At 35.1% G+C, this 18,825-nt stretch overlaps 1 protein-coding gene across 3 annotated transcripts in view; it reads right to left on the bottom strand.

The window, feature by feature from the left end:
• Positions 1-274: 274 nt before the first annotated feature.
• Positions 275-18,825, bottom strand: part of LOC116338879 (filamin-A) — a 32,367-nt gene continuing 13,816 nt past the window's right edge. Inside the window, exons 12-27 of one of the 3 annotated variants that reach the window (XM_031764405.1) lie at positions 18,489-18,786; positions 18,181-18,398; positions 17,804-17,971; positions 8,684-8,940; positions 8,478-8,607; positions 8,166-8,396; positions 7,307-7,515; positions 6,659-7,070; positions 4,850-4,998; positions 2,690-4,760; positions 2,497-2,625; positions 1,774-2,412; positions 944-1,677; positions 695-874; positions 558-621; positions 275-476 (exon numbers count right to left, since the gene is read on the bottom strand). In XM_031764405.1, coding sequence (XP_031620265.1) covers positions 406-476; positions 558-621; positions 695-874; positions 944-1,677; positions 1,774-2,412; positions 2,497-2,625; positions 2,690-4,760; positions 4,850-4,998; positions 6,659-7,070; positions 7,307-7,515; positions 8,166-8,396; positions 8,478-8,607; positions 8,684-8,940; positions 17,804-17,971; positions 18,181-18,398; positions 18,489-18,786 — 5,960 coding nt within the window. In that variant the 3' untranslated portion in view covers positions 275-405. Of the gene's footprint in view, positions 477-557; positions 622-694; positions 875-943; positions 1,678-1,773; positions 2,413-2,496; positions 2,626-2,689; positions 4,761-4,849; positions 5,859-6,658; positions 7,071-7,306; positions 7,516-8,165; positions 8,397-8,477; positions 8,608-8,683; positions 8,941-16,154; positions 16,254-17,803; positions 17,972-18,180; positions 18,399-18,488; positions 18,787-18,825 lie in introns of those variants that run through there. The other 2 variants (XM_031764407.1, XM_031764408.1) reach the window with 2 other exon arrangements.

Raw genomic sequence — 18,825 nt, 5'->3', positions numbered from 1 at the left:
GTATATATTATCTGTAAATAATCGTATCTTGACTAATTAGTCAGTGACTATTCAGCCATTTCTTTTACAAAACAAACACCATCCTATTTTTGTCAAAAAGAAATATTTATTTGTTAAATCATTACATAGATTGTGTTCGAATAACAAGTAAAGGTTAAGCATCGTATAAAAAAAAAATTAAAAATGTTTCTCCGTTTAGTAACAAATAATAAAAATAATTAATTCTAAATAATAATTGGCTTACTTAGAAGTGTGTTTTCGATAGATTGATTGCTTTGTTCATTGGAATTGGTTTATTTTATATTTAAAAAAGAAAACAGAGGATAATGGAATAGCAGACATTGAATTTGATAAATAATTTTTCTTATTCGTTGAATTTTCGCTTTTCATGTGGATACTTTATACCTAGTTCAATCCATGAATAAATCGACGCAGTTCCTCCTCCGTGTCGAAAATCATGACTGGGAAAGGTGAACCTGGATACGAATAAATCAAAAAAACGAATTGTAATTAAAATTAAAATACATTTGAACATTTGTTTTTTCATTAAATGTTACCTGGAACCAATTCACCAGCCCACTTTACTTCAACGCGATAATCGCCAGGCTCGGTTGGATCATACTATTACCAAAAAGAAGAACAAAAAAGCAAATAAAATAAAAATATATTTGGTGTGAAATTGAATTGCACTTACTTTACAAAGGATGGTGCGATCTTTTTGACTTTCACGCTGCATTTCGACACGGAATGCGCCTTTTGGTCCGCGAACTCTAACCGTGAGTTGTCCGGCGCCAGCTCCACGAGTATCGCAAATGAACCTTGATTGGAATGTAGCTAGTACACCATGTTCAATGCCCGGTCCAAAAACACGAACCTATACAATTATTAAACAAAACATATGAATTCTGAAAAATGCCAAAAAAAAATTTATTAATTAATTTACCTTGCTGGCATCGGGTGCACCGGCAACTTTTAGTGCAAATGGTGATCCTGTCACGTGCTGACCACCATATTTAATTGTAAGCAAATGTTTTCCAGGCTCTTGTGGTTTAACATTAAGTGTGAATGTGGCATCACCATGATCGTATAATTCGCAATAGGCAACTTTTCTTGGACCAGTGCAATGAGCGGTTAATTCACCTGGTCCTGCCCGCCGTGTATCAATCCATGATCGAATTTCTCTGCCAACAACACCGTGCCGTAAACCTTCACCGGAGCACAAAACTTTCGATGCATCGATTGACGTGCCAACTTGAACAGTTAACGGGCATCCTTTGATCAATCGATTATTCCATTTGACAATTAAATTCAATGGTCCCGATGTTGATCGGCTCGGTGTGTATGTTGCAAGCCAAATGGCTTCGTTTTGTTTTGGTTGTGTTAGTTCAACCGGTAGTGGTGATCCATTAGCATAAGTCAAAATTACTTCAGGTTTTCCAATGGACGCTTGAAGTGCATCAATTGTAAAATGTGCACTTTCACCAGCTTGAGCAGCAGCTAATCCTCGTCCCGTCAATACAACTTTATCGGATTGCTGTTGGACACCAACTACGGCACTTCGTGGACTTTGATAAATTGTCTGGCCACTCCATGTTAAATCGAAATTATGTTCGCCAGGTGTTAAGCCATCGGCAGATATATAAATTCTTGACTTACCATCAGCTTGCTTGTCAATTGCTAAAACCGAAAGCAAAAGTTAATTAACATTAAGTGATTCTGATTTTTTTTTCTTCATTTTAATACAATTTAATTATTATGGTGAGTCCAACTTACCAAGCACTCGGCCATCAACACTGCACATTAATTCTCCCGGTCCTGCTTGTGATGTGTCGAAAACAATGCGAGCTGGTAAAACTAAACGGCCCTCTTCGTCCAAGAGTGCCGCCCAACCGCCAATCGGAATGACTTTGTTTGGATCAACACACGATATATTCCATGGTGAACCGAATAATGGTCCTCGATTTGGACAACTCACACGAATATCATACTTTCCGACCGATAAAATTGTGTACGAAATTCGCCATTCATTATTGCTCAATGACTTGATTTTTGGTTCGATTCGTTCGCTTTGCTCATCGAAACGTTCGATTTGTACATTTGGTGTTGTTGGGCAATACACTGTAAATGAAGTTTCCTTTCCGCGATGTGCAATTTCTAAGCCATTACCATTTGATACATGTTGATTATCCAATTGATTTGAATCGAGTGCATTGGCAACGAATGTCAATGGTGAACCATTAATGGGTTCACCACCATATAATATATGTAATTTATAATGACCAGGTATATTTGGTATGAACTCAATTATAATTTGACCGTCGGCTTGTTGAATTGCTTGCACTGGAATATTTTGACCATTCGGAGCGATGGCCAATAATTCAATTTCAGCTTTTCCAGCATCCTCAGCATTCACTACATGAACATGAATTCGAATTCAATTAAATTGACACTTATTGGTTTCGATTACAGAAATCGATCAAAATATTCAACACTTACACATAAAACAAATGGAATTATGAACAACCAATGGGCCTCTTGGAATTCCACGTATTGCAACTTTCTTTGGATCATATGATTCACATGTGAACGGACTGCCCGGCAATGATTTGGATTGATGTAAAACCTCTGTTAAAAATTAAAATTAAATTCCTGATCGAATGAGAAAAGCAATAAAGAAACACACACTCACCAATTAAACATTGACCGATTTTAGTGATTGTGAATTCAGCTTGTAATTGGCCGCCCTTTGTTTGATAGCATCTGACAGGTAAGGCTTCACCTCCCGGTCCCGAAACGACAACATCAAATTCTCTGGCCGGTTTACCATTTGTATCGATTGAAAATGATGTCGTTTTTCCCACTCGGCTCTGATACAATCCCAGACCGCTGACATTGATTGCTTTTTGTGTTGGTGGCAATACATTTATTTCAATTGCTTTGCTCGACACCGGCACACCATTGTAGAATATATTTATTTTATGCGGTGCAACACGAGTTGGTTGATAAACAATTTCATATGAGCCACTTTTCGATGGGCCACGAATCGAGTGCGGTACTTCGGTATTTCCGCAACGAACTAATGCGCTTAAGCTACCTTTGCCAGCATCATAAATCGATAGTGCAATAACCGATGGCCGATTGCAAACTGCTTCACCAACTTCGGTAATTTTAATGAGAGCCGGATCGAAAATGTGTAATGTTTTGGTTGTAATCAATGTACGAGTTTCAATGTCAAAGAATTGAATGACATATGTGCCAATGGCATTTGTTTTGAATTCGGCAACATTTTTGGTGACATTGTATGGCACGGATTTTCCAGTTGGGCCAACAATTTCAATAATTTGATCGTCGCTGATATTGTCCACGGCAGCAATGCTACCAACTTGTAAATAAAGTGTATTTTGATGTACATCAACACGAAATGGATTACCTTCAACGGCAACATCATTGAATGTTATATTAACAAAATGTGGTTCGCATGTGTGCGGTATGAATGTGACATCGTATAATCCACGTGCAACAGCAACCACTTCAGCTTTTACCGTGCTCGTTGCAGTTGATACGATCAATTCGAGTGTTCCTTCACCGGCACCGGCTGCATCAACCGAAAATGTAACCGGCACACCTAACGACGTTGGACCATTGTGTTGCTCTAAACCAGTTATTGTAACTCGTGTTACATCGAATACATTGCATGAAAACGGTGAACCGCCAATGTGTTGTTCATTTATTGTTACCGAAATCAAATGACGACCGACCACATTTGGTTGATATTTTACAATAAATTTGTCACTTTGACGAACTACTTTGCAGGGAACATTATCACCGGTTGGTGATGAAATCGCAACGGTTGGCTCAACACCGTCAATTCCCTCAATTTCGAATGTATTGTCTGTTTTGATGGACGCTTGTTTGATACCATCACCGGTAACGGTTGTTTTCAATTGTGATGTTGGCGCTGGTGCAATGCTACACGAAAACGGTGATCCTGGAACGGGTAGACCATTAAATTTCACCGATAGCGAATGTGTTGCCGCTTCGGTTGGTCGAAAATTAACTTTGAAACGTGCATTTCCTTCCGATTGAACAAAGTTCGGCACATTTTTTCCATTTACCGCAACGATAATCTCTAAATTGCCAGCTCCTGCTTGACTTGCATTGATGCCAAAACTTACACTCTTTCCAACAACACCGGGTTTTATGTCCGTTACAATGACTTTTTCAGCCGAATATGCTTTTAAAATGAATGGACTACCATCGATGTGATTGCTATTTTCGGCCACGCGTACATCAACCGTATGATCGCCAACTTCTTTTGGTTCAAATTGAATTTTAAAACCATTATCGACCGCTTCAATTTGTGATGGAATCGATTTTAATGTCGGTCCAACAACATCAATGTGTGGCATTGTATCCGATTCAACGATAAATTCAAATGTTTGACCAACGCTAATTTTATCAAACGTTTCGGGCGAAATGATTTTTGCGCCGGCTGAAACTTTGCATATAAATGGGCTGCCAGGCACGTCTTGTCCGTTAAAACGTAAATCAACCGTATGATTTTGTGGTTCGCGTGGCGTAAAGCTTATAGCGTATGTATGTTGATTTTGAGCTTGAGCCGATGTTGGAACACGACCACCATTAACAGTCACTTCAAGATTACCGGGACCCGCTTGTGATGTTTCGACCAAAAAAATAATCGGCTTGCCCACCGAACCGTTTGTAACGTTTTTCACTTTGATTGCACTCACGTCGTATACCTAATTTTGAAAGCAAAAAAAAAACGAATTTTTTCGATTGCAGTTAGTTGAAATGTTTAGTTTTTTTATAATTTTTTTTTATTCATTACCTTTGCCGAATATGGACTTCCAATGGTTGGACGGCCGTTAATCGTTACACTGATTTTATGTTCACCAACTGAACGTGGAACGAAATCGGCTTTGAAAACACCATCAGCTGTTTGCGATACTTGCGCTGGTATCGATTGTCCTGATGGACCTGTATGCGTTTTACGTGACGTATAAAATCACGTTTTATTGAATTGAATTGGGCCGAAACGATGTGGAAGAAGTCAAAGGAGAGTTTTGTTTAACTTTTTTTTCTTTAGTATTTTCTTTTTTTTTAAGTCAATATTAATGTTCGGTCAGCGTTCAAATGACTCGAGTTAAATTAAACTACTCTTTTTTTAAACTATTAATACATTAAACGAACAGAAAAAAGCTCAACAGAAAAAAAATGCCAATTATTAATTAGTTACCAACACCATATATGCAAATAATATCTATGAATATGGTTAGTTTTTGTTTTCTCTTGTTGTAGCGTTTATTATGGCTTCGTTAAGATATTGATTAAGAAACAAATGTCTAATCGTTTCTAATTTAAAATTTAAAAAAAAAAAGCATATTGCATTTATGCATTGAACTCGTTTGTTTACTAGTGTATGTAGAACTCTTGTCATCACATAAGATCTACAAACAAAACGTATCGAAAACAAGATTAGCGTAATCAATTTTGTTTTGAATAAAAAGTATAAAATAGTTTTATGCGAAACTAAACGAACAATCGTTAGTAGAAGAAGAAAAAAAAACAACTTTTCTCGCAAAAACAAAATTTGTTATCTGAATGTCTCTGAACCGTATTTTCGATGTAAAATTTGATGTTAGATAATGTTGTATTATGATACAAACAACGGCCGAGAATCCCATTTAGATTAATCGAGAAACAAAATTGGTTTTAATTGTTGTTATTCAGAATAGAATTTGGAAAGAAAAATTAATCAACAACATTAATTGTTTTTGTTTTTAGATAAATAGCAACTAAATTGTCCACATTGTCTTAGTACAAAAGTCTTCGTCGCCCTGGAATGGATACAAAGAGGAGTGAATGCATTTAGTTGTAAGATTTTTTAAAAAAATTGATCGATTTTGTTTCAAATTAGACAAAAAAACACTATTGTATAGTTTCAATGTGATGTAAAAATAATTCTTGCTTGGAATTTCGAAACATCCATACACGTTAAAAACAATTGCGTTTTTTTTTTTCGATTCAGCAATGCGAAGAAAGGAAAATCGCCGATTTTTTTTAACACGATCAAAATCGGTACGTATATCTGAAATCAACATTCACAAAACCGACAACAGCTGTTTCAACTGTAAATGCATTTTGAATTGTTTGCTTGATTAAGTTAAATAACGGTATAAAAAAAATCATGCCATAATAAAATATGTACAGAATAATATTTACAGATTTGATTTCTATTTACAGTTTTACTTGCTACGCATAAATTTTTGTTTTATACACGCACGCCACTCAAAGAGAGAAAGATAAAAAAAGAGATTCAAATAAATGAGAGTACACAACAAACAAACAAAAAAAGTACTTGATTTTAAAAAAAATTAAATATATACAGATAGGATAGAGTCGATTAAAATGCAAAAAAAACGTGCAATATGAAATAAGTGAAAATATTGTTGTTGTTTTTTTTTAAATATCAGAGATTGATATAATAGTTTGAACACGATTTGTTTTTCATATTTTGGCCACATACAATACCAAATAAAATGTCCAACTAATTATTGTTTGAATGATATTGAAATTGTTTATGTACACATCTTATGATCTACTTAAATCTAAATAATTGGCGAATATAATTTGTTACCTTCAACATTGACTTCGATATCTTCTAAACGGCCATCGGCATGATTAATATTTAGCGAATTTGGTAGGTGAACGGGTCCTGGTCCACTCAATGAGACTTGAGGACCAATCGATGAACCGCTTATTGGCACAGTTATTGGACAGTTCGGCACCGATACTTTATTAAATGACACGCTTATTATATGTTCACACGCTTCGGCCGGCACAAAAGAAACTGAAAATTTGGCATTGCCAAGCGGTTGTACTTGGGTCGGAATATTGTGTCCTTTCGCTGATATTGTAATTTCTAAGTTTCCTTCGCCAGCATCACCAGCATCGACGGTGAATTGAACAGTTCTGCCAACCGTACCTTTGCTCACCGAACCGACAACTACTTTCGTTGAATCGTATGATTTTGCAATAAAAGGCGTTCCCTGAAACAAATATGCCACAAAGTTAATCGATTTGTCATTTCACTAATGCCCACACAGTTCGCATTCATGGTTTTTTTTTTGTTCTTTCATTTTCTTCTTCGTTCGCTGATTCATTTTAAAAGCGCAGTTCATAACAAATGATGTCATGCTGCACTTCGAACCAATGTATGTGTGTCTTTTGGCATTTTATGAATGAGAGTGTAGAATATTCTCTATTTTTTTTTCTATCCACTTACTTGTACAGCATAACCGTTATATTCAACATTAATTGTATGCGCTCCTACTGTGGTTGGCGTAAATTCAGCATTAAAACCACTTTGAACATCGCCTTTAATTCGTACAGGCAATTCGCCATGTGGACCTCTCACGCTGACTGCTAACTCAGCTGCACCACCTCCGCTTACGCTAATATGAAATGTTGCTGGCTTTTTTACAGGAATTAAATCTAAACCATTAAAAAAAGAAACACAGAGAACCAAATTGGATCGCATACTAAATCACTTGTTCCAAAACTGCGTTGCTCTCTATATATTTTTAACAAACAAAACACTTTATAGCTCATTGCTATAAACATCATCGTAGTGTGTCGTGTTGAATTATTCAACTCGAATACATTAACGAGCTTTATAACGAGTCCATACAACCGGCTAAGCCTATGAAGAGACAAAATGCGAATTCCCCTCATCTGTGCCATCTTGTATTCCATAGTTGAACTCAATTTAGTTACAATGAATTGAATCGAAAAAGAGAAAAAAAACAACAACAGTAACATGGCTACATAGATCTGTTGACCAGTGAGATACGTATAGCAATGGAATGAAAGAATGAAGAAAGCGTATATGTGTATGTATGCATCAGCACGCATAGATGTACAGCTCTGTGTGGCCGTGCTATTGTTGTTGTTTTTTCACTTTTTCATTTCAATGCTACAGAATTAAATTCAGTTTTTGCATCTAATTCACACTAAAATCAGATGGCGCTCATTAGCGAGATTCGCAAAAAAAAGTCTCCAATCTCATACAAATATACACCGGCTGAGTCCATAATCCATAAACAGAGAGAGAGAGAGACAGAAAAAAAAGAACTTGATCTTACCTAAATTAGCTAAATTTAATGATACTCGACTTGTGTCGGCTATTGAGCAAACAAATGGGCATCCCTCAACTGTTTCACTATTAAATTTGATGTCGATGTAATGTGGTTTTGCAATTTCTGGTGTAAACGAAACCAAACAACGACCGCCGCCAACAACTTGTACATGGTTCGGCACCTCACCTTCGTTTATTGAAATTTCTAATTGCCCTTCTCCGGCTTGACTTGCGTCAACTACAAAAATTCATCCCGAAAGAAAAAACCATTGAACTTTCGGAATTGATTCAAATTAAAAAAAAAACATGTAAAGCTCACCTCGAAACTGACATGGTTGACCTACAACTCCTCCATTTACGTCTGTTACTTGAATTAAACTTGAATCGTATACCTTTGCTATAAGTGGTCCTCCAGCTAATTTTGTACCACCTATTGACGCTTCAATAACCTAGCACCATTCGATTATAAAGTGCATACAGAGGTTATTTTGATTGATTTTTTGCAAAAACAAAAAAATAACTCACATGTGTTCCAACTTCTTGTGGTACGAATTCGATGCGCATGGCACCATTCGATCCCGCCGCCTCATGGATGATCTTCGCATTGACTTTATTTTTGCTTGGTGACAAAACCGATGCTACACAATCATCTCGGTTGAGAGTGGATCCAGGAGGCGGCAGTATCTCAAAAACCGCCGGCGATTTGGCTGGGACAAGACGACTTGATTCACCTAACGGTGTAAAACCTGGCGATGACATTATATCTGACATCCACGGTGATCCTATTAAAAAAGAACAACAACCACAACAAATGTTACTCATTCTACTGTTATGTTGTTGGATACATTTGGATCTGGCATTGAAACATTCTATGACTATTTTCTTGTTTTCTTTTTTTCTTTCAGCCAGACAATTTCACTTTAATAACAACAATAATGTTTGCGGTCCAACCAACCACACGATCTAATATGTTCAACGTAGCCACAACTATCTAACGATTTGAAATAAGGAAAGAGTTCTTTCGGTGAAAAGAGGCAAAAAACAACAACAACAACGTTTTTTTTGAAAGAAAATGAAATTGGTGATATTAGTGATAATTCGATGTATATGTGTTGTGCATACCAGTTGCAGTTGTGCTGCAGATATGCAACAGATCACATTCACTTTCTCATTTTCGAAAATCATGGACTATGCATTTCTGGCATTTAGTATACTTCTTGATCGTTTTTTTGTTGTTGTTCATTTTTTGTTTCGTTTGTCTTTATAATCACTTTTGCTGATGATTTTCCTCGGACCGTTTTTTTCTCTTCATTGTTTTTGCATTGCATGCTGTGATAATGTGTGCGCATTTTATATCTGTACATTTTTTTAATCATCGATGATGTTTGGTTTCTCTCGAAAATCGAAGATTTCGTGTGCGGTTCGAAACTAAACGGTTTATGAATTATTATTGTTTTTTTTTTTTCTGCAATGAATTCTATGAGAATGTGTGTGTGTTTATGCATGCATCGAATGTTGTATGCTGGTTGGGTTTTTTTTTCTCGCCTCTCTTCTCCTTTCGAAATATGATAATTTGCCAGGCAGCCATAATTGAAAAGAGAATTATCCATCGTGTGCATCCAGCGAAAAGTGTATTGCATGTGTGAGCCAAGCAGTTGTGTGTACACTTTCTCAAATTTTCGTTATCTATTTCGTTAGTTTTGGTATGTATATACATTCGATACGTTCTGCAATGCGCGCGCGATAGACAGGCATTGTTGTGTGGTAGTGGAGTATACATTTTGGTTTGATGTTTCTTAGTTGGCTGTTCTTATTCCTGCGTTTGTTTTTGTTATCGACTTTCTTCGTGTGTGCAATGCCAAAAGAGACGTTGACTCTGGTGTGGCACTAGGCGAAAACGAGCACAAACCATACTCATACACTTAAGTGAAGAGAGAAACATCGATTTTTACAGATGAGTTCTCGTTAATAGCATAGTGGCGTTTGCATGAAAGCGTTACAAACGATAAAAAGGCATTGCAGCACACACAACAGCAGAGGAGAATAAAAATGATAATAATAACGAAAACATGCGCTTACTTCAATAGAAATGTTCATTGCTCATCAGTCATTGTGATGCATCGTTTCAACCATTCTTTGTGTTTCATCTTCTGCATCAAATTATTGATTTCTGAGGTGTGCATCTTAAATGTAACAACAACAATAACACAAAAAAAAACGTGATGCTATTCATCTACTTTTTATGCGATATAATATATACGCACATTCCATGTACATCTCTCACTACACTTATGGATGCATCTCTTTTGTTTGCATAGTTCAGTTTAACAATTGCCATTCTACACATTTTTCGATAGATCATGGTAAATCAACGCATTTCTAATCGCTCATGCATTTATAATAATGGGTGTGTACATGTTCGTCCAAAAAATACGAATTGCATGCTTTTTTCACCAAATTCAAACGCACATTTTAAAATTTAGAAAATAACCAATGGAATGTGCAAATATGTGCAACAGGTGAAGGTCGACTGACAAAAATAAATGAACGAAAATAAATAAAAAACAACAATTGTTTTTTTTTTGGTTAATTGAAATTGGGTCTGATATAGAATGTAATACACAACAATGTGAAAGGAAGAGAAAAAAAAACCAAACACGCATAATCGAAATTCAAAGACAAAATGTGATTATGAGCGCACAAAAATTATAGAAAACATATCTATATTTGATGGAGTACACACCAATATACGGCTGTAATGTAATACGATTATGTGCTTTTATCATGCTCATAGATTAGCATTAAACATGGCACACAAGCATATATACATAGAGACGGATGCATTTGCACGTAAGAGAATCGTATGTGCATCTCATACAGAAATAATGCTGCACACGTATATCGAATTCAAACGAAAGAAAATTATATCGAAGTGAAACGAGAATTTCTGGTTTTGCATTCACTCATTTATTCACCGCGTTTTTTTTTATGTTCGTTTTGTTTTTGTTTTTCTCTCTGATGCATTTTCATTTTATTGGTATGTTTTGCTCCTCATTGTTTCGTTTTACTTTCCAGAAACAGTCACAAGAATGTGGTTTTTTTTTCCTTCAGTTGTTTGCTCTAAGATCGACATGCTTTTTTTTCTCTTTACCATCTTTTCCCCCCATTTTTACGTAAACGGTGCAGTCGGAAATCGAAACGTGATTTTGATTATCATCATATACTATATACTAGTACTGTGATGAAGTCTGTCATCGTTAAGCTGAAGTTAAGATAGAAGATACAAATCAAACAGATCGAATACCACGCATCATTATGATTCATTTCGTTCGTTTGTCGATTTGTTGTTGTCTTTGTCATTCGCAGTGATATTATTTGTTTCTTTTTCGTTAAGATAAATAAATAAATAAATGAGACATTGTTTGGATTGCATTTAATTTCCGTAATGACAATAAATGGCAACCGAAACAACAATGTAAACTGTGGAAAATAGTTCAAATTATACACATAATTCGAGTCTTCAGTATAGTCTCTGTTTGAAATGACTTCGACATCATGTCAAATGATTCTGTGTTATTTTCTCTCGATAGACCTTTTTTGGTATTGCTGATGTTTGGACTTTTTCTTTTAATATATTATATGAATATGGCAAAAATGTTGATAAAGAGAGTTTCGAAAGGCGCCTCAATTTTAATTTAATAAAAAAAAACAGAGCGATTAAGAGGATGCATATTGCTGAATCAACCGCCCACAAAACTATACTCATGAAATGAAAATAAAAATGGATGAAACGGTAAAATAAAAACAATTTTACCGCTTTTTTATGAGCTGAAGTGATTGTTTTTTTTTCTTCACATTTTTTTCCTCTTCTCGTAAAACATTTAAAATCGCATGGAAATTTTTCATTCACAAAACTATGCCAAAACATATATATAACATTGTACACAGGCGCACTTTATATGTGTGCAGAACATTTTTGATTTCATCATTAACGTGTATGCATTTTTTTCGTAAGTTAAATGCAAAACGTAAAAAAAAATTATAGCAAAAATATGTTCGTACTATTTCTTCCTGAAAATTAATAGATTAGTAGAACATATTGAGATGGTATGAGCCAAATTACATAGCTAACAAACGAAAATATAAAAAAATGTGTACATATTAAATACAGCATTGAGAGTAGGTTGATGAATCAATGAAAAAGAGCATACATATTTCCATCGGAAAGAAATAAAAACAACGAAGAAACAACAAAAATAAAAACCATTTTTTACTTTTCCGCACACATAGTGTAAGGTGAAAAGTATTGTAATCGGTCAAAATTTTGAAAACTTCAGAAACATGTTTTCTGGACGTTTCTGAGGTCAGCGAACCCGAATCAGGCCGTTTTGAGCATGGTTTATGTTAATCTGTACGTCGTACGTCGTACGTCGTACGTCGTACGTTGTACGTCGTACGCAAAATTTGTTAGCAAGATTGCGCTCATCGTAGAAACTTAATTCAAAATCTGACTTTACAGGATGATTGGGGGTCCCGAGGAATAGAAATCATTAGCTTTTGAGCGACTTTGGTTGATGGGAAAAAATGTCATGCCTGGAGTGATACCTATGAAAAAGAGTCCAATTTTCGTCCAAAAGTCATACTTAATGTGGACTTAAACATTCAAAAATATGTATTGGGGGGTTTTTTGGCACGAGAAAACCGAATCCGACGTTAGTTTTGAGATACAATCAATTTTTAAAACAGTTTCCTTGAAAAAATCACAAAAAAAATGAATTTTTGTATGGGAGCCATGCCTGTATGCTACCTTAATGACGTGAAACTTTGCACAGTCTATTTTTTACACAAAAAAATAACATTCTGAAAGTTTGAAGAGATTTCAATCAAAATTAGGGGTACCTCCCATATAAAATTTTCAATTTTTGGCTCAAAAACGAATATTTTGCATGGGAGGTACTCTTAATTTTGGTTAAAATTTCTCCAAACCTTCCGAATGTTATTTTTTTGTGAGTTATGAAAAGTGTTTCAAAAATAATTTCTATGGCAAAATTAACGTCAGACATATTTTTTAATACAGTTTCCTTGTAAAAGTCACAAAAAAATTGAATTTTTGTATGGGAGCCATGCCTGTATGATACTTTAATGACGTGAAACTTTGCACAGACTATTTTTTACACAAAATAATAACATTCTGAAAGTTTGAAGAGATTTCGATCAAAGTTAGGGGTACCTTCCATACAAAATTTTAAATTTTTGGCTCAAAAACGAATATTTTGTATGGGAGGTACCCTTAATTTTGGTTGAAATTTCTCCAAACCCTACGAATGTTATTTTTTTGTGAAAAAATAACCTGTGCAAAGTTTCACACCATTAATATAGCATACAGACATGGCTCCCATACAAAGATCCAAATTTTTTGTGACTTTAGTTATGGAAAGTGTTTCAAAAATAATTTTTATGGCAAAATTAACGTCAGACATATTTTTTATAGTATTTTGTTAGAAAATAGAATACTTTCAAATGTCGTACAAATGGGTTCATCATGAAAGTGTGAAAAATCTTTTCTCGGGTACTTCTGCTATTAAATTAAAAAATATTTCGTTGCCAAAGTTGAAACATATTTTTTGGTCTCGAACTTTACGCCGCTTGAAAGACTTGAAGAATCGAGCAAATATTATTTTGAACTTTCTTAATAAAATACGCAACTACCACAGTGCGGAAAAGTTCGTCTTACTCCCGTAAGACTTTTTATTTTTATGATTAACTTCAGGAACTTGATGTGAAAAGATAAGGCATTGAAAGGGGAATTTATAATTCATCGTATTTCGTAATCCACTAAGTGATTGTATGTTAGGCTTTTGTATGCATTTCTACTTTTCTTTACGACATAGCACGAGTAGTTTTGTTGTTTTGTTGAGGCAACAGATTCATATTTTATCTTCTATTTTATTATTCATTCGAGCGCATTTTTCCCAACGTTTGAAGAAAAAAAAAAGGTTCGTCGTCTTAATTTATTATTATGTGCTGTGTGTGAGTTCATACGATCAACAATGCTTGGTAGTTTAAGCACGTTGATGATGATGATCGTCATAAGACTATAAGTATGATTTTTGACGCGAATAGAATGTGGATAGTGCGTATGCAAGTAGATATACGATACGATGTACATACATGTGTGAGTGTGTGTGTGTGTGTGACGTGTGTCTATGTATGTGTGTTTGGTGGATATTTGATTTCGTAAGAAAGATGGTAGCACCAAACGTAGCACTGTGCCAACGTTACACATGCCGCATACAAAAAAACCACCTTAATCTATTCTATCTTCTAGACCAAATAGCAAGTTATATGCCTACAGAATCTATATACGGCAACAGCACACGAAACGAAAATCTTGTGACACAAAACAAAAGAATCGAACCAACGACCGAACGAATACACAAACTGAGCTAATAAAATTTAAAATAAATGAAACGAATACGCGTCAAAAAAAGCAAATAATTTATGCGATACTCATGCTCATTTATAGGTGAGTACAACTTGACTGGTACTACTGTTTTTGTTGCTGTTCTTGTGGATCTTCACTTGTTCGATGAATCAATCCATACGATACAATGTCAACGTTCTCTATTGTTCCGTTTTTTTTCTTCAATTCAATATTTAATATCTCTTACAACAAAAAATCGTTCGCTTCACGAATACAGCGCGATGAATTCAGCGAATGCAACAGCCTTTGTATGCCTTTCATTTTAAAATGAACACAACATAAAAGAAAACAAAAAAACGCGTATAAAGTTGCGTATGCATGCATGCATGTAAACAGATTCAAAACTATCAAAAATCAATAGGCATTGATTGAGTTGAGAGAAATGTGCATAAACAATATGATTTATGGATCAAATGGATGTCTATTTTCAATAATGTCATTTCCACCTTTGATGTTGGCGTGCTTGTTTTGTGTATTTGTTCAATTGGTTATTCGTAATTGGCCGCCTCAAGTCGCGACCGAGTCATTAGATAAACGATCTACACACAGTAAAAGTAGTCTGTCAATATCATAAGAAATTGTCGCCAACAAAACATGATTTCTCCATTTCGCCTTTGTGGTGATTGATTCAAATATGGAATGCAATGCGGATATATATACATACTGATATTATATTTATACTATATTGAATAGATTGATGTATTCGTTCTGTACTAGTTGAAGTCTTAATATACGGACTTGTAGTTCAGTTTATCGCTGATTATTTCAAGTAGACATCTAACTCTTATTCTCTTTTGGTTCATTTATTCTCATCACTAACTTAACTTTGCACTGATTTTTCTTTGTATTTCGTTGTTGTTTTGTTTGGCTTGTTTCGTATATTCCGTTCATAATAGGAAACACACGATTTGCAATGCACCATTTGCACACTACATGCTACAGCTAAAACAAGCTAAAGTTTACATTTTATGTTAGAACCAACAAAGTTTATATTTCAATTTAACGACGACTCAGCACACATATGAGTGAGCAAAAATTTGATTGACTGTCGGCAAAAAAAAAAAAGAAACGCTTCAAAAATTCTAATTATATGTCACGTCATCTATCAAGCACTCCATATTACATATTTGTAAAGAAACCTTTTTCGCTGGTATTTTCTTTGGTTGTTTTTTTACTTAATTTATTCACCAAATCCATTGAAATCAAATATATATATTTTATACGGTTGAAAAAATGGCTGAATTTAGCATTTCACTTTATCGACCATATCATTCGATATTGCTTTCGTTTCCTTCTTTTGTTGTTGTTTCTTTCTTTTTTTTCAATTTTCACACTCGTTCAAACTGATTGACACACAAAACAAACCAGAAAAAAGACCATCAAATATCAAATGAATTGATAATTTTTTTACACACCGAAAAAACGAAAACAAATCTCTGGCTGATGAGAATATAGATAAAAATGAAGAAAAAAAAAAAGATAGAAGCTATAGTTTACACGAATAACACATACAGCGTATATAATGGAGCGAACAGCACCGAAACAACGATATATTCACAACGCACCTTGCGCTAATGATCAACTAAACAAGACTAATGCCGTCGACAACAACATTGGCTCAAAAATCGGCTTCCATCGGAAACGGAGAAATAAAAGCATAAAAGAATGAGTGCTAGAGCACAATATCACAAAATGTACACCTTAAGAGAAAGAAATTTATCACATACATCGATCCACACAAGCAACAGGAGAAAGATATAGACAGAGACAACGAGTGCCATGCCCAAGACAAGTTAAACAAAGACACCAGGTACAATATACAAGCATAAGAATACTCGCACATTTTTCGAAACGTGTATGGTCTTTTTTACCTCAGGTAAGCATGCTTCTCCCACCAATACATACATATCACAGTGCGAATCGGTTTATGTTATGTGGCCGCATCGAATAACACGATCGTTTTCTTAACTGCAGCGCACACGGTGCGCTTCATTTGCAGACGCTCTGTGTGGTGTTGCGTACTTCGAAATCGTCATCGTTGTCGCACGGTTGTTCGGTTTTACAATTCGCTTCAAATGGTATTCAAAGAATTTTCTGCATGGCATTTACAGCGGACAGCGCCCAAATAAGTCACAAACTAAACGAACTTTCACACAAAAAATGTCACTGAATAATTTTTTTTTTAACAAACACTCTACAACGCTTTGCTTCTCTTTGTGTGTTCATCGATCGTATCATCGCAGTAACAAATAAAAAAGACAGACTGACAACCATTTCAATTTGCCGTGATCTTTTTAAGATAGTCTAGAAGAAATTAAGGTCACGATCACTTTTCTTTCAGTCTCTCTATAATTGCATGCAATTTTACAGCCTGCAATCATTCAATTGCTATGTGTTCGCATTTTTCTATATGCAACTGATCACTTTTTTATTAACACATCATAAACTAATTTATTAATGGATGTTGACTATTCCGTCTTATCACACCGATTCAAATTGACTTTATATTGAACACCGGAGGCTATAAACGGCCCATTTAAAATCAAAAGTGACTTTAGACATTTTTTCCAGTGAATAAGTTAGTACAACAACTTTTCTCTGTAAACGCTCAACGCAATGGGCAGCGACCAACTAATCTGCGGTTTACGTGCTGTCTCAGCGAGTTTTTTTTTAAAAGAAAATCCGTCATTCTCACAATGATTTGAGTTCTCAAACCCCAACATAGTTTGAGATAAATTCTAATGTGATCGATGTTGAGATACAGCCACAATGCAAAAAACGGTTATAAATAAGTAATTCATTTTGTTAGAGCCCCGGGTTTTTGTTATACTTGTCAATCGTTCCGAAGTCGATATATGACATACAAAAGTATCGATTACTCTTCGTAAGTGTGCATATATGAATGTTGAAAATAGCAACAAGGAAATTGATTTATTTTACGATCATTTGGCATTGAACTAAAAATATTGTTGAAAATCTAGTAAATTTTTAGTTAGTATCAATTTCTTTCGACAATTCACACATTTATGAGTTACCGGCGATCAAGATTTAAAATGACGTTGTTGTTGTTTTTTATATTTTGAACAATGTAAAAATAGACAAGTTGTGGTCGAACGTGTTTTGTTTTAATCTATCATAAAGTCGTTGAAAATCTAACTTACCGGGAACGGTTTCACCATTGAATGTAATCTGAACAATATGTGTGCCTGGTTCATGGGGTGTAAAACTTGCAACGAATCGTTGTGCACCGAGTGCACGAACTGAAGATGTAACACGGCCACCGTTCACCAAGATCTCCAGATTTCCAGATCCAGCATGTGATCCGTCGACTAAGAAAAAAAATATGTATATTTATTAAGTGCATCTACACGGTGAGCGATTAACAGTAGAGACTGTCATGTATACATCAGAATTTTGGATTTCCCATCCATATCAAAACGATTTTTATTTTCTAATCGACTATTTAAAAAATAGTATTTAGAACGAGGAAGCTCATGACGATTTCTCTAGCAAATGTGTGAAAAGTCTTATTGCTTACTTTCGAACTCTACGGGTCGTCCAACAGCACCGTTTGGAATGTCTTGAACTTGAATGGCCCTAGCACCAGAAACATCTTTATCGATTGGTCGAAAGCGTGATGTCGATCCATAACCATAATCGCTGTCAGTTTTCGTTGAATATTCTTGTCGCTCTTTTAGCGTTGTATATTGTTTGTGCGTGGTTGAATCTTGTTTCGAAGAAAGTGATGTGGTTGGCCTAAAATGTTATTCCATTCACCCCAAATTGAAAATAAAATTTAGTTAAAATCTGCGAGAAAAAAGAATGCAACATTTGTTAAATGCTTACGAGTAAATTTTGTAACGCTCTGAATTATCATCAGAACCTCGACGTTCTGTTGATCGTTTTTCGACCAATTCAAATTTATTATATCGTGTATTGTATTCGGTTTCACTGTCCAAACCTCGTGGACGGCTATACGATAAATCTGTATTCAATTGACTTTCGGTCATGTTCGCCAATGACTCGAGCGAATTATGTGAAAGAATATTTTTCGTTTTATTTATAACATCCCAACTATCACGTCGTGATGAATTGTTATTCTTTAAACCGGATACGCGCACATTGGACGAATTATCAACCGGATCTATAAATAATAATAATAATATCATTGGATCGTCAAATC

Source organism: Contarinia nasturtii, unplaced genomic scaffold (genome assembly GCF_009176525.2).
Source record: "Contarinia nasturtii isolate CC-2019 unplaced genomic scaffold, AAFC_CNas_1.1 Cnas_scaffold_414, whole genome shotgun sequence".
Taxonomy (NCBI): Eukaryota; Metazoa; Arthropoda; class Insecta; order Diptera; family Cecidomyiidae; genus Contarinia; species Contarinia nasturtii.
The sequence above is the reverse complement of the archived record's forward strand: the minus strand, read 5'-3'. Positions and strand labels throughout refer to the sequence as shown.